This window comes from Amblyomma americanum, chromosome 10 (genome assembly GCF_052857255.1).
Source record: "Amblyomma americanum isolate KBUSLIRL-KWMA chromosome 10, ASM5285725v1, whole genome shotgun sequence".
Taxonomy (NCBI): domain Eukaryota; kingdom Metazoa; phylum Arthropoda; class Arachnida; order Ixodida; family Ixodidae; genus Amblyomma; species Amblyomma americanum.
The window spans coordinates 120,284,667-120,300,057 of record NC_135506.1 but is presented as its reverse complement, the minus strand read 5'-3'; the positions used below and the strand labels follow the sequence as shown (position 1 = coordinate 120,300,057).

Here is a 15,391-nt window from a genome sequence, read left to right as displayed (position 1 = left end):
CTTCCGTGCCAAATCGAATGCGTGTATGTGAGTTTTAATAGCTCAATTCAAAGTATGCAAGTGTAATGAATTGCGGTTTTCATTAGAGAGAGCCAGGAAGTTTGGTAAAATACGGCCGAGCGTCGTGGCTGATGTCAGTGTAAAATGTTTGTTGTTGATAGCTGACTGTTTCTGACCGCCTGATACTAAGTGGATATGGGCAAAGTTGTGACAAGTGTTTGCCGTGTTTTCCTCATTCTCTTGGTGTAGATGGCAGTGCTCCTGACATTCATACGCTCTTCTCATGATGCCAGCTGGACGTGCCGCCCTGAGACCTTGGAGGACGTCGCACAGGTCATTTTCGTGTCTCGACGGCGTGCCTTGGGACTCTTCCGGCTAGACTTCGCTGTTTTCACTTTCGCTGGCTGCGAACTTCAGAAAAATGTTAGAACTTTCACCATCCATGGCAATATTTAATTAGTCGGGATGAAGTCAACAGGCGCACGCTTTCCGGGTCTCGGCCGCAGTCGTGAACGGCGTTTACACAATTTCTCCTGTCCTTTTCCAAGGATGGCCTCTCGCAGATATGTTTACTGTTGTGTCGAGTGGACCATACGCGAATAGGCGTTGTAGACAGCTTATCGCGGGTTCGGGGCTTTTCGGTTCAAATAGCCGTGTCACCCACCTGCGCAACTTATGACGAACCGAAAGTTTCGAGCTTCGCCCGCTTGAATGGAGATGCGCGACACGTTCGTCTGCTTTGTCTACTGCGCAGCCTTCCAAGGATTTTAACGCACTGCTACTTTCTGTTCTCTAGAACAACTTTCTGTGGCGCTTCGTGTGAAGATACACGAGTGCGAGGGAACGGCTTCGACTTCGACAAGCGTGCTGTTCTCACGCGTTGACGAACATAGCAAACAAGTTTGAAAGTTGACGGCTCGCTTTCGTCGCTTCCACTACAGAAAGTTGTCCTCAAGTTTAGTTTTTTTTGTGTGTGTGTGCGTGCGCGTGAGTTTGGTGTGTTTTACACCTCATCTCTTCGTCCTCGGCTGAATCCACAGTACTCGAAAGGTGAAATCCTTGGCTTCACAAAATGAGCAAGCCTCGAGCTTGGCGCATGATGGCCTTGGTTGCCTATATGCACCATAAAACCCAACACAACAAAATGAGCAAGAGGCAAGAAAGCCTCAGCCTACTGAGCAGCGTTTCCACAAGGGGACTGTTAAACTGTTATTGAGCAAGAATGATGCTAGGATAGTTTGCATATCATGCCACAAGCATGTTAAAATCTGGGTTGTGTGTGCAGCCAAGATTGCCATGGTCATGCTTTATTGGCTCACTGCGGTCTATTGCAATAAGTGCACTGTCGTTCCTACATGCGAAACCCACTTTTTCACAGTCATTTTATTTGTATGCATTTCGAAAGCACCTGCAGTATGCGAATTGCCATAAGAGAGTGGCGGTGCGTGTGAAATCACACTCGTAACTGGCTGCTTTAAAGCGCCTTTAGCACAGTTTAAGCAACAGTGCTTGGTAGAATGGGGCTTTTGTTTTGAGTTTAAGGGAAGGAATAATGTGAAAGGTGTTTCTCCTGCTTACATGTTGATCAGCTTTGCTTCGATGTTGAATTGTTTTACGAGACATGACATTGAACTTATGAACTGCCTTTTGCAACTTTATAGGCATCTTCATTTTCATAGATTACAAAATTTGTCGCGTTGGCTATGTGCCTGATCTTCAAGTTGTATTTCTGTACACATTATGTTTTATTACTTCAGTTTTACAGCTCCGTTGGACAGCCATACAATAGAAAAAAAATCTGTCATTTTGATTGATGGCAGCCACTTTGGGGATCTTCCTACAACTTCAAAAGGACATTTAAGGTTTGTTTTAAAGGAGTATCTTGAAGGATATTTGCCAGGTGAACTAAGTTTGCTAGGACAGGCTGTCTATGCTCCCTCGCATCTTTTCTGTGAAAATTCTTTCTTCTTCTAAAGAGTATTCATTTTTGACATTTGAACAATTATTTTGTACCTGGGATAGGCAGTAAAGACAAAGGAGTATTACATGACACTGCAGTGGACATTTTGGTCTTCAATGGCGCATGAAGGTTTCAGTCAAGGTTGTGCAGTGCAGTCTGAAAGTTCCTAGAGGCTGCTCCATGTCGCTGAGGCCTAATGGGCACCTGGCCTCTGTTCATGCCCTGAAGGCCTTGGGAAGTGAGGAGTGTTTTCCACATGGGAAGCAGCCTAGGAACATTTGAGAAGGCTGTTTATCTATCTGAACCTTTGAAGTAGAAAGTGGTGTGAGGTGAATGATGGTTGTAGCAATATTAGTTCTTGATCACGGGCACTCATCAGCATCGGTTATTAGCAGGAGCTCTGCCAAGGGATACCAGTCTGTTAATCGTGTTGAGAGTATTGGCTTTTAAAAGTTCTGAGTTATAGGAAACGCACCCCTACACATCCTTGCATTACATGAGAATTTTACTTCTCAGCTGTGTGTGTCCTCTTGGTACGCCTCAGTCAGCAAGCACAGTAACTGGTTTTTGTATAGAAGTGCTCTGAGGGAGAAACTGGTGTGTGAGTTCTGTTTTTTTGTGTGTGCTACACTTCTTGGGAGGCATGCAAAAATTAAGAGTGTGGGTTTCAGTTCACTGCTTTGCTATTCTTTAGTCCTTTTCTGCTCTCTTTGCTTTCGTATAGCTTTGGAGTGCCTTTGCTTAGGTCACTTTGATGTTTTTGAGTGAACAGGCTGTCTTTTTTTATATTTTGTTTCATTTCACATCAAAGTTTAACAATCAGTAAAAATTCAGTCGGAATATGTGTGCTTACAGGATGGTATTTTTTGAACTCTGGTACAGCTGCATATGGATAGACTTTTTGCAGTTTCTCGCAGCAGGATAGATTAGATTGAGGTTTTTTCACACTTCTCATATTGTGTGAGGCCTGAAGGCATCATAGATTTTGCGGCTATACTGCTTCATACCCAGGCATTGTTATGAATGTTGTTGCTAATTGTGTGGTATTTTTTGAGTGATCGATGTAGTAGCTTGTCACACAATTATGCGGGTGATTGGAGCTTAACCGATCGAACAAAATTTGCATTGTCTTGCCGAGTGCAACCTGAGCACAGTCAGTCATGTTCAGTTGTTGGGTTTGCACAGGTTTTATCCCCCGATTTAAATGACATATTTCAGCCTTTTCACTAACAGTCTTCATGCATTATTGTTTCATGCACATTATTGTTTTTGATATCTTTGTTCCACCGTTTAAGCCAGCACTGAAGCTCCCTTAGAGGTCCTTGAGTAAAACAAACACATCAAAGATAGTAATGCATAGTCATAAGTTTAAAATCCACTGTGGAGTACTAAATTTTTTGTCCTATTTCCGCATTGCCATTAACTGATTATGAAATATTAATGTAGTAAATGACATATAAAGCTCACACAGTTACCCCATACCCACTTTTCGTTTATGTTTTGTTAATGGAAAGTCCTGTCCTTTGTCACATAAATGTTGCTGTTAGTTCACTTTGACGTGGAAAGTTATTGAGCAAACCTGGGTGACAAGTCGATGGCAGTTGTGAAAGTGTGGTTAGTATGAAGGCAGCAACTAGAGCAAGACTGCAGTCCAGAGCTTCTTTGCAAGTGTGCGCCCTGATTGCTATCCTGCTGTATCGTAGCAGCATTCAAGTGTTTTCTTAGAGTAATTCAGGGTGACCTAAACTGCCAGCCTGATGTGCTTTTCTTATGAGTATTACAGAATGCTCATTGTATGTTGTACAGGCTGTTGTACTTGTGGAACTGGAAGCTGTGGTCAGTAAAGAGGATTTAGCCAGGAAAGAAGTGTATCCAAATCAGATGGTTTTAGTGGAAGAGATCTCAGGCCGTCGATGTTTTGGCTGAAGGGCTGTTAACATTTTATAAAATAACTAAAAGGCCCTGGCGAGAGCTTTGAGTCTAAATGGATGTTGGTTGTCTCTCTTCGTGTCAGTCGTCATCGCAAGCTTCTGTAGATCATTTTATTTTATCTTCCATTTTCCCTATTCTTGTTAGGTTTCCAAGTAATAATCCATGACAGCAACCTAATAAGTGTTTGGTTTATCTCTGTCAATAGAAGCCTGGAACATTAAATTGCAGCAATTCGTTGTGGTGGCTCAGTGGTTATGGTCCTCAGCTGCTGACCTGAAAGAAGCGGGCTCGATCCCCGCTGCGGTGGTTGCATTTCAATAGAGTCGAAATGCTAGAAGCCCGTGTACCGTACGATATCAGTGCGGAATTAAGATCCCCAGATGTTGGAAATTATCCGGAGTCCTCCACTACGGCGTCCCTCACAGCCCGAGTCACTTTGGGACGTTAAACCGCATAAATAAAAAAAGCAATTAAATTGCTGCATTTTAATACAAAACTTTAAAAAGTGACATATTTTGGGAGTCTGAAATGCAGTTATGTGTGGCATGTCAACTAATTTGGGCAGTGGGTACTTCTTGGCTTGGTACTTTGTCATGGTCAATAGATAGGTGACCTTCCAGCTAAACCAAAATTTCATGCACTTCTTACAATGTGTACTAATTCATCATTATTGTCATTATTAATTGGAAGTATTGGTAATATAATGCTGTCCTTTTTGCAGTTTTGGAGCCGCAAATCGAAGTCTCACTGGAGCGCTATTCAAGCAGAGCAGCTGTGCCCAAGCTACACCAGCCATGACAGGGTGGTTTTTGCAAAGGCCAATAATTTATTCGTAAAAAAAAGAATCCTTCAAAATCTCTTCTAACAGGACAATCCGTGGAGGCAAGAGAACTTTATTTCATCCTATCCTTGCAAGCAGCCCGGAATGGATCTACTATGTGGTTTATTGCTGAGTGTGATTCATCCAGTGCACGATTACATCTCAAGCAATGTGTCCTGGATGTGAGGAAATTAAATTTATCTGTGAAACTTGTGTTGTGTAAACTTATGCTAGCAACTGTACAGCTGTGGCGAGAAGCAGACGGTGCTTGGCATGTGATCTTTTAAAAAACCCTGCTCACTCATTGCCTTAGGCAGGTTGAGAGTTACAGCACGTGCTGGCAGGTAGTGATAACCAGTGTGGTTTCTCATGGGCTTGACAGGCCTGATTGCATTTGAAGCAGAATAGTATGCTCTCTTTACTTACACAAGTGAAAGATTGCTGCCACTGCCTTCTGACCTCCCAAGTGCACTCGTGTTCGTTTGACTAGGGCAACTCTAAGCGTGGAAAACTGCCATTTTATGAATACTTCTAAACAGTTTATAGTGATGGTTCCACATTATTTGCTTAATTATGTGATAGTGCAGTTTTTTGATGCCAAGTGATGGAGGGTTGCTTTCTCACATCGCAGGGCTTTCCATTGTAGTGCTTTCAGTTCTAAAGAAGATTTCTTTGGCATTAGAAGGATAGAATAAATTATTGGCTTTGGTTATTGTTTTTTTTTTGATTTTTTGCTTTGTATCAGTTTAGTTTACTGATTTGCATCTTTCAAATCCATATTGGCTGTTTGATCTATGATTTGCAGTGCGTCAGTGATTGTCTTCTTCATATTTTTTGTAATATACTCTATGCTTCGCTTTGCGACTTCTGTACCATGTGTAACAAATGGAATGTGAACAAGAAAACTGAAATGCCAACACAAGAACGCAAACGTATTAACTGCTGAGGAAATACAAGCAACATTGATTGACACCTCACCTTAGAAGCGAAATTAGCCTGCACTTGTATTGAGCATCTCTCAGTTAAGATCTCATTTTGCCGTCTTTGTATCATTTGTCTTGTTCTCGCTTAATTTGTTGCTGCTTCGTTTGATTTTACTGAAATGACTAGTTCTTTCATGCCAAGCATTTTATCCTCATTTCAAAGTGAATACCAGCTGCGTTATGGGTAGAAGAACGTTTTGGCTAGAGAATTTTCATAGCTGTGTCCACAATGGAGCAGATGTGTCAACTCTTTCTGGCCTTTGCTTTCCTGCTTAAGAAATGAATTTGCTGAAGTACAAGGTATTAGTGCATTAAAAGCGTTTGAAAATAGTATTAGTATGTTTATAAAGCAATGAATGTCATGGTTTTTCGCTGCTTTGTTATTGCTCTTAGTTGGGACAGAGAGGTGGTTATGACTACAGTTTTTGCTTGCCATTAGTGTATCTTTGAGTGAAGATTTTTCTCACACTATTGGCGTGCCTTTTACTGATCCAATGTCTCTGCAATTTGTCTGGCTTGTGTGTGTCCATCACCTGCTTCTCCAAGTACATTCTATTGAAGAGTGTGAGTCGTGCACAAAGTGCTTAATGAACTTCCTTTTGCATAGCAGCAGTAGAGTAGGAAAATGACCTGGTTTAGTACGCATTGAAATGTGCATTCCTACTGCAGTGTCTTGTGTTGGTGTCATTCTGCGTGGGGACTTTTTCTTTTTTTTTATTCGTAGTGTCTTTGAATTTGTCATTGAAGCTTAAGCAGCCCTTCTTGAATGACTGAGAAGTTTTGCTGGGTAATGGTGTGAAGCTACAGGTATAGATTACAAACTTTTAAATTGGTTGCCTGTCTTGTTTGAGTTTTAAAAACAAACTCACAGAGCTAGGGGAAAAGTGAGAGAATGCAAGGCAGTCACAGGTTTTCTTTTAGTTGCCGTGCGACTATATGAATTACAACACTTTAGGCAGAACACTGCTACACTGATAGAAGAGTAAAGTGCATCCTTTCCCAGAAGCACCTGTTCTCGTGAGATCATCTGAATAGCTCTTGTGTGCATAGTGCAAATCGGCAAGTCTAGCCTTGCTGCTTGAGAAATTGATGTAGTTTGGTGAGAGGGTACTAGATCTTTAATGCGTCCTGATCAGCTACAATAATTTGGAAATGGGCTGGTGCAGTGTTGGGTCCTCTACTTGCAAAAAGTGCAGGCAGGCGAGGTTGGTTAAGCTTCTGGTTAGCCTCTCAAGTATAGGGGTGCTGCTGACTTGAGACAAGCTCCGGTTCCATTGTTGTTGGCACATTTTGATCTTCCTAGTGGCAGTCATGCAGCAGCCTCTCTCCCATACTCTCCTGCAGTGCTCGAATCTGGCCACCATCCTCAAGCTTGCTCCATCAGAAAGCACTTCGAGCCCAGCATTCGTTCATTGAAACCTCGACGGCACAGCTGGCTGGCCGCTGGTGTAGTTGCCAGCGCACCGGCAAAGCAGCTCGGGAACTGCATGCGGCTGAGTGCTGGTGCAGCCATTGAACATCAGCGAAGTGGCTGTTTGTCTAGACAGCAACCTGCCGTTCAGCTTGCAGACTGTCGTTTCACTCGCTTCAACAGTGTACAGAAGCCCAGCTGCACCAAGATGCGCTTAGATGTCCAGAACCACAACTGTGAGATGTGCCCGGAGTCGTTTGGCCAGTTGAAAGACTTGCTGTGCCATGTTAGGGAGAATCATATGTGATGATGGGGATATACGCTTCGCTTGCTTGTGTTGTACCAGGATCTGAACGATGCAATGTTCCGTAAAGAAGTAGGGTTGATGAGCGCCTGTAGTCTCTCTTTCCTTAATGGAAATACTTGTTTGCTGTAGTATGTCTTGGCAGTCAGAAGCCCGGAATAGGGTCAAGCCTAGCATTGATTGAAGTATTTGATGAACGTTATGATTAGATTCGTGGAAAAATTTGTTTAAAATTGGGTAGTAGCCAATACGAGGCCTGCAGTATTGTTCAGATTTTCATTTTTTTCCCTTTAGGAGGATCTGTACACGCTGCAGAAAGACTTTTAGCCGGCATTCTGCATGCTTTTTAAGAGGAGTCAATCTTACTTGGCTTGGAATCTGAGACACCTTTTGCATTGCATGGGTTTGGCTGCTTTAGTGTTGTTGATTATTGCTTTTCTCGCTGCATTGGTGTTTAATGGATGTTTTAAACAAATGCATATTTGGCTTGTCTTCATGCTATGATTCTTGTTGTTCTAGCAGCTTGTTCTAGAAGTTCTAGCAGTTGGTCTAGCACTAGATCTCTAAAGTATTATGTATTTTTGTATAACTCTGCATGTGTGAATTCTAGCCTCAAAAATTGCATTACTCGACCATTCCCAGTATTAATTATTACTTGTGCTCTGTGTTATGTTTAAATAGCATACTACTTACGTTTTGGTGCAATTTGCTTAAACATTGTGCTTATATTTCCTTTTCATCAGGAGATACCTTTAGCACATTTTGTTAATTAGTTCAATGGTTTGCATCATAGCAGCTATGGTTAGTAGTATTATCATGCTGCTTTGTTGTTATGGATAAGTTTCGGTCTTATTTTTCTGGTATGAAAATTATGATAAACATCCTAGTCAGGGCTTCTTGTGGCTGGCTTTGGCTTTTGTGATATTTTTCAACAGCTTATGTTATATTTTCAGATTTTTATTTATCTCTATATTTCTAGGGTTTCATATTTTTTTACACTATACTGTTACTAAAGTACTGTCACTGCCTCTTGTATATTTGTGGAAAATATTGCAGCATGTGGCAGGCAGCACCTGTTCTATTTACCATTTTAGTGGTTTGTGGCTTGATGATTTTTATGTATTAAATTTTTACATTTGGATTTGTTCACTCATTACTTGAGCACAACTTCCTTTGGGCTGTTGCTTTAGCAGTCGACGCCTTTTCTTTTTCCACTCCCAAATTAGTGGCTAACATGTTTGGTGTAATACCATTGGACTTGATAAATGGTGTCCTATTCATAAAGGATGCTTAAATGGGGCCCATGTACTATGTGCTTTTCAAACGCTGATATCTGAGATCCTGTTGCGAACTAAATTGATGAAGTGAATGTGGTTCCCTAGCTGTGCTCATGTGTGTTCAGTATCTTAATAAAAATGTGCTTAATATAAGTCAAAGCTTAAAATGAGGAGCCATTAGAATTGATCGGAAGTGCTCTGAGCGTGAGGTAGGTGGATGATAGCGCATGTACTGATCGCTCACTTCTGCCAAGTCTTTTCTTGTTTTGGGGCTATCGTGGCCTCAGCCTGCATTGTACAAGAAATGCTTATCAAGTTTTAACACTTTTAAGCATTCCCATGTGTTTGCACTGCAACTCTTTACAAAGTCTGTTTGTACCTCCTTCAACTTTTAGGTTTAACCTTCATTCATAGGCTTGTCCATATTGGCTGTATAAGGAATAGGCGGCACTAAAAATGAAGTAAATTTTTATTTTTGTTTTTCTTTTTTAGTATAAATAATGTGCGGTAGAGTGTTTTATATGCAATGGATATAGTGCAGCATATCTCTAGAAGTCGAGCAAATATGGCTGTAGAATTGGGAAAGGAATTCCTGATACCCACATACCGAAATAGTGGAGTTAATTTTTATTTCTCATTGGGCTTGTTCACTGCTATTTAAGCAGGTTGTCTTGGATAATGTTGATCATAACTGACGCTGGCTCCTGTGTGATCTGCAAGTGGTAACCACTTTGCTTGAATCCTTAAGAGTAGTTTTTTGAGAAATTTCTTCAAATGTGGCATTTCCTGAATTGCAGGCAGCTAAAAGTATCTGCTTAAAAATTGATATAGTTGTCAGTTTGTTACTCTATTACTGACACTATGTCCATTATTAAGCAGCTATTCTGTTTAAGCTTTTGCTTTTGTGTGTTTGTCACTGCACCACTAATAACTTGTGCTTTTCTCTCTGTCAACTAATCTTTGTCACTTCGATATTCATTTCACTTATTTACTCATTTCTACAGTGACTACCTTTTAAAAGTTCTGTCATCATGTTTTCTTGCTGTATTGTGTTTATCTGTGCTATTTTCTCTGTGATGAACTCACATCTTACCATATTTGGCCTATCGTGAAATTCTGTCCTGTAACTCCTGCGCTTTGCAGCCAACTGATCATGTCTACAAACTGGTGTGCAGCATGCAAGAATTTTTTTTCACAATAGCTTTATATGTGGTGCGGATGAATGCCAAATTGTATTTAGTGTTGCTTTCTTAAGTATTTTACATAAACATTAAAAAAAAAATTTTTCTGTATGCTCTATGTGCCAGCTGTATAACCCATGTGCATGCATTTTTTCTATCTCGTAACTCGTTTTACAGTTGACTTTTGATGATTTTAACTCAATGGGGTTCAAGAATATGTTTACATTATGTGCAGTTCAGAGTTTAGTTCAGATAAACTGGATGTTCAAATTAAGCGCGTTTGATTGAACGAGAATGCACCGTTTTTATTGCTCGCAGTCCTACAACTGTGTGCGCTTGGCCAGAGTAAGGCTGGCATTGTTACAAAATGGAAGGCATTGCAAAAATCTTTTATTTTTCCTTGCAGGCTGGGAACCAGCACCCCTCACGTTCTCCGAAGGTATGGACCAAGTGAGCCAAGGTCACCATGGTGGCCGCAGCGAACTGGTTCGGCACCTCATGCCCAAAGCCACTGCAGAGAACAGCATTGCGTTGGAACAGAGCGACTTCGTGAACCCTGGCGAAGAGCTCCGACGGAAGTGGCAGGGGGCAGGCCATCCAGACTCTTCAACTGTGCATCAACAACCTCCGCAGCAGGAACAGTCTTCAGCAGTGGCAGTGCGTTTTCTGAAGCGGCGCTGGCCATGCCACCTGTGTCCCATTGTGTGCAGCACTGAGTTCAACCTGTCAAACCACATGCGGAGGCATGCGGCCCGCAAGCGGCACGCATGCCCCGTCTGCCCCATAACATGCAGCACAGAGTTCAACCTGGCCAACCACATGCGCACACACACGGGCGAGAAGCCCTTCAAGTGCGAGGTGTGCCCCATGGCGTTTGCTGCCAAGGGTACCCTGGTGAACCACATGCGGACGCACACAGGTGAACGGCCCTTCCAGTGCACCTTCTGCAACAAGCGCTTCACACGCAAGTTTGTGCTTCGCGACCACATCAACTACCGCCATGCGGCTGAGAGCAGCCTGCCATCTTGAAATGGGTTCAGGTTGTTGCTCTGTGATATCCAGAAGCTTATTCGCTGACTTGCAACAATCTTCACTGAAGCTTGTAAGCTTGTACATACAGACTTTTGAATGAGGGGTCTGCCTTTGCTGAGTTGATGGTGGTTTTCCTTGACTCATTTGCCAATGAATACAGTGCAGCTTTTTTTACACATGGGCCACATGATCTGGTTAGGCTGCTGAGGAGCTGCCAAAGTAGTGTTTAGCCGGTGAGCATATATATGTATGCCCTGCTTTTGATAATTTCAGCTTAAGGGTGCTAAAACTTTGTTAAAATAATGTGGAGTTCAAGTTAAGGGGAGCTGTTTTAGTCCACTTAGTGTTTACAGAACCAAAATATCAGTTTGAATAAGCCCTCATATTTTCAGTTAAGGGTTGAAAATAATGTGCTCATTTGTTACATTTGGGTTGTCCCTCCTATCACTGGTGCAGTACGGGGAAACTGGAGATCATTGGAAGAGCCCTGTGTCCTACAGTGTGCGTAATTTAACTGGTGTTGATTGCGTGTTACATAATTTGTACATGACCGTTGCCATGCAAAAGAGGTCCAGATGGTGTGGCTGTGAAAGTGTACAGCTTGTTTCATGTTCAGCAAGACTAGCAGCATTCTTCCCATGCATATTATGCTGCCCTAAAATCTAGTTTCACGTCTCTGCCTAGGGAAATACTGCCACAGTAGTTGAGGGTGCAGCACACTCACAGGTTTTTTTGAGGGTGCACTAAGCCTAGCAGTGATTTCATTTTTTTCTTTAATTGACGGCTACTGCTATTGAAATTGAGTTTGTTTTCCTGCATGTGCATTAGTGCACACAAAGGATTTCTGAAAGCAGTAGCTTGGCAACACATGCTTGAACATAGACCGATTTTGTCACATTATTTTATTTCAAGTTTCATGCATTCCTTGCTGCTATAGAAAGAATGAGTGCATGGTCCCTCGACTGCTTTCACTCAGTAAGTGGCTAGATTGTATCTGGGAAACTATGGTAGAAGTGCTTCAGGAATTCAGTTTTATGGTTTTTCACAGATTATGCTCGATGTCATACTGTGGAAGTGCCAAGGTTTGCTTTCTAGCTAGCAGTTTATACAGTGTGCCTTTCCATTAATTTGGCATAAAGCTGAGTTGGAGGCTGCCCTGCTCTTGCAAGCTAGATGACTGTAAATATTCATGCAAAAGGGGTGTAGAAGGTCGGATAATTATGTCACTTAAGTATGCTATTTTTTTTAACTGATCAAAGCTATGGCTTCCTATAGTCAGTGCAGCTTAAGTCTGCAATGAAGCTCCGCCCACTTTCAGGACCATCGCTCAGAATTCCTCCACAACAAAAGAGTAGTTGGTTGTTAAAACTTGTTGCTTAAACAAGAGGCTAATCACAAGAAAAAAAATATATGCCCTAGAATTCTGACACCTGGCTTGTTTAATAATTAAGGCAAACATTAAAAAGCTGATCTCGTTTGCTGTTTTGATGACTAGCAGAGTAATGGAGGATGCCTCAGACCATGAGCCAGAGCTAGCTGTTTTTTTTTTTAAGTGGTATCCTACTGTAAAGCAGAGTGTAAATTCTGTCATTAATTTTTTTTTTTTCAAACTTGGCAGTTATGGTAATTTGGCTCAAAAACATGTTTGAAAGCGTTTTGGTGGATTTCAAACTTTCAACTTGGTGCTGGGCAATGTCCAGTAGATTAGAAGTTATACAATCTTTGCTCAAATGCATACTCCTGTGTGTTGGTTCTGTCTGATTGCTGATAAATACTTGGAAGTGTTATATTACATGCTGAATTGCATATGAATCTGCATACTTTTGGTTGAGCACCCTCCATAAAATGTGCTGTATTGAGTCCTGCATTTTTGAAAGCTCCTCAAGAGGCTGGATATGATGCAACTTTGACCATGTTCTCTTGATGGCAGCGGGGGCTCTAAATATAGCCAAGAAACAGCTTTCTATGTGACCAAACCTCTTTCCGTGGATGCCTAGCCTCCATTGACCAATTTTTGTGGACGAATGTTTCTTTGTCGGGCCTCAATGTTTGCTACCAGGCCCCTGAATAGAGTGCTTTTGTTATTGCTCTTCAAAAATTCAACAGACACTCTTAAGACTGCTTACTTGTGAGAATGCGAAAGCATTAAAATGCTGAATCATGCTATGTTGGAGAATGACTATGGGTCATGATTGTGAGGACGAGACATGACTATGAATACCTTGTATAAACTGTATACCCCTTACATTAGGTTACCTGTGAAGTGCTGAGTCATGCTACATTTCAGAATGATTATGAGTCATGACTATGACTATGCATACTTGGCATAAACTGTATATATTTTGCATTATGTTATTTGTAAAGTGCTGAGTCATGATATGTTGCAGAATGACTGAGTCATGACTTTCACATGTCTAGTACATTGTGTTCTATCATTCGTTACTATACATGTTCGCTTATGTGTTGTGACATCATTCACCAACGTTCTGACATCCTGTGAACTTCGTGGCAACACGGTGGATGCCAGCTCTTGCGCTAATGGCTGCATCTGGCTGCATCTCGAACCTGACGCTATCGTCATCTACACTATTTGCTATGCACTTTAGTGCTTCTTTGTGCCAGCATACACACGAGTTTTCTTGAGTGATGCGCTGTGGACAGTTTTGCTGGAACCTCTTGAAGAAGAAGGCGTGTAAACTACTTCGGTGAATAATAAAGTAGCACCCATGATTTTGGTACAGAAGGCTAAGAGTGCTGTAAAATTTCTCTACTAACGTGAATGTTGTGCAAACACAAGGCCATCCAGCTTCATGGAAGCTTGTATTGTTTTATAAAGTGCCTGTACACTTAACGTCGGGGTTTACTGGGGGCAAAGTTGGCTGTCAAGACAGGTATTGTTATCCTTTTAAGTTACCATTTCTATGAGAATGGTATGTGGCCATGCTGTTTTATGAAGCCGTAATTTGTGTATACTTGGAGGCATTGTGCTAATACTCTCTTGTACCTTACTTGGTTTTTGTGGTTGGTGTCCTGATGTCACTCTTATTATAATTACATTTGTACGTGATGCTTTAAATTTATTTAGAGCAAACTTATTGCATGCTGCTGCATACACTGCTTACTTTTTATAGTGTTGAGAGGCTGACTGTCCTTTAGTTTTTCATTGGTGCTCAAAAATTCTTATGCCAGCATTAACAGGCTATTTAGAGGTTTAGTTTGCATTTGATGGAAATCGCTTTCATCTCGGCTGTCTTTTTTGGATGCTTCGACATGATTGTTATAGTATAAGTTTTGATTGTTATAGTATAAGTATAATGTTTTGAAGTATTTCATTAACGTAGCTGCAGAACGTACAATACACGGGTGGCACGGGGTGCAGAAATCTCCAAAATGCAGTTGGTCAACTTGGCCGAAGGATGCATTAGATAGATCAAACCATTAGATCAAGGTTGGGGCAGAATTTGCAGTCGTGCCAGAAGGACTGAAAGCGAGGCTTATCTGGGCTAGTTCATTGTTTGTGGTGAAGTCCGCGATAAAACGGAAGCAGAAGAAATAACATGCATACACGGCTGACGCTCAGGTGCAGGACCTGTTTCATGCAAATGTACCTTTGTGCATGGCTTTCATGAGCGAATGAAAGGAACAAACTGGTACGCTGCTGCTTTCGTGGTTGTGTGCTTGCAAAGCTGCATACTCCTTGTACGCTTTGGACAAGAATGTCTAGCAATGCAAAGCATATCCAAGTAGCATGCCTTTGCGTGAAATTAGCAAGATACTAGCTGCATTATTGTGTCTGCACAATTCGTTTTATTCTTTCTTGTAAGAAAGGCCAGAGACATATTTGGAGAGTAATAAGGGAGTAATAATTAAATAAGGAAGCAATAAGGATGCAGAGTGTACACTAAGCACTTCTGCATGGATTGTGCTTTGTGTTGCCATTGTGTAGTGGTCAGAAGTTGCGTAGTCTGGATCTCTGGGAAAATTCCAGACTTTCTGGAAATTTCATCATCGCGTGATTTAAACACCAAAATAAGCTGATGGGACAGTATTGTGCTTGTGATGCATGCAGCAGAGAAGCAGAGGGAGCAGCGCACTGTTACTTAAGCGTACATATGTAGCCTTTGACTTGCATTGCAATGAACCTTGCTTCCATTGAGTGAAGCTAGGCAAGGAACTGGGAATTTGGGGCAACAGCTGTTTGGGCCCAAACCTGCGTGCTCGTTATTGAGTTATTTAGTAAGGGAGTAATTGCTCCCTTATTTCCATGCCGTTGGGCTGAAAAGGTCCACGGTTTTGGAGTGTTGCACTTGGGGTCTCTGTAGATATATGTAGAGTCAAGAACATATCGAATATCTGTATGTGGAGTGAGGTCGGTAGTGGTGTGAACAAGATGCAGGTGGGTGATTCCATCAGAGACCAAACTGCCCAAATATTCGAAATTTTTACTATTCTTGATTATTTTTTGTATTGTGCACACATTATTAAGCAAGC

General features: G+C 41.7%; 1 protein-coding gene across 10 annotated transcripts; it reads left to right on the top strand.

The window, feature by feature from the left end:
- Positions 1 to 136: 136 nt before the first annotated feature.
- Positions 137 to 15,389, top strand: LOC144107660 (uncharacterized). 10 transcript variants are annotated; one of them, XM_077640767.1, is made up of 3 exons: positions 137 to 423; positions 1,758 to 1,862; positions 4,614 to 15,389. In XM_077640767.1, the coding sequence occupies exon 3, from the start codon at positions 10,163 to 10,165 to the stop codon at positions 10,895 to 10,897; it is 735 nt and encodes a 244-aa protein (XP_077496893.1). In that variant the 5' UTR covers positions 137 to 423; positions 1,758 to 1,862; positions 4,614 to 10,162; the 3' UTR covers positions 10,898 to 15,389. The 10 variants fall into 10 exon arrangements, with proteins under 10 accessions (XP_077496893.1, XP_077496892.1, XP_077496898.1 ...); XM_077640766.1 differs by lacking the exon at positions 1,758 to 1,862 and having other exon boundaries at positions 137 to 1,050; positions 4,614 to 4,894; positions 7,040 to 15,389; XM_077640772.1 differs by lacking the exon at positions 1,758 to 1,862 and having other exon boundaries at positions 137 to 333; positions 10,275 to 15,389.
- The last annotated feature ends 2 nt before the right edge of the window (positions 15,390 to 15,391 follow it).

What these genes read in the sequence shown, in the direction of transcription:
- LOC144107660 (XM_077640769.1), top strand. Translation starts at nt 10,163, where the DNA reads ATGCACCGTTTTTATTGCTCGCAGTCCTACAACTGTGTGCGCTTGGCC.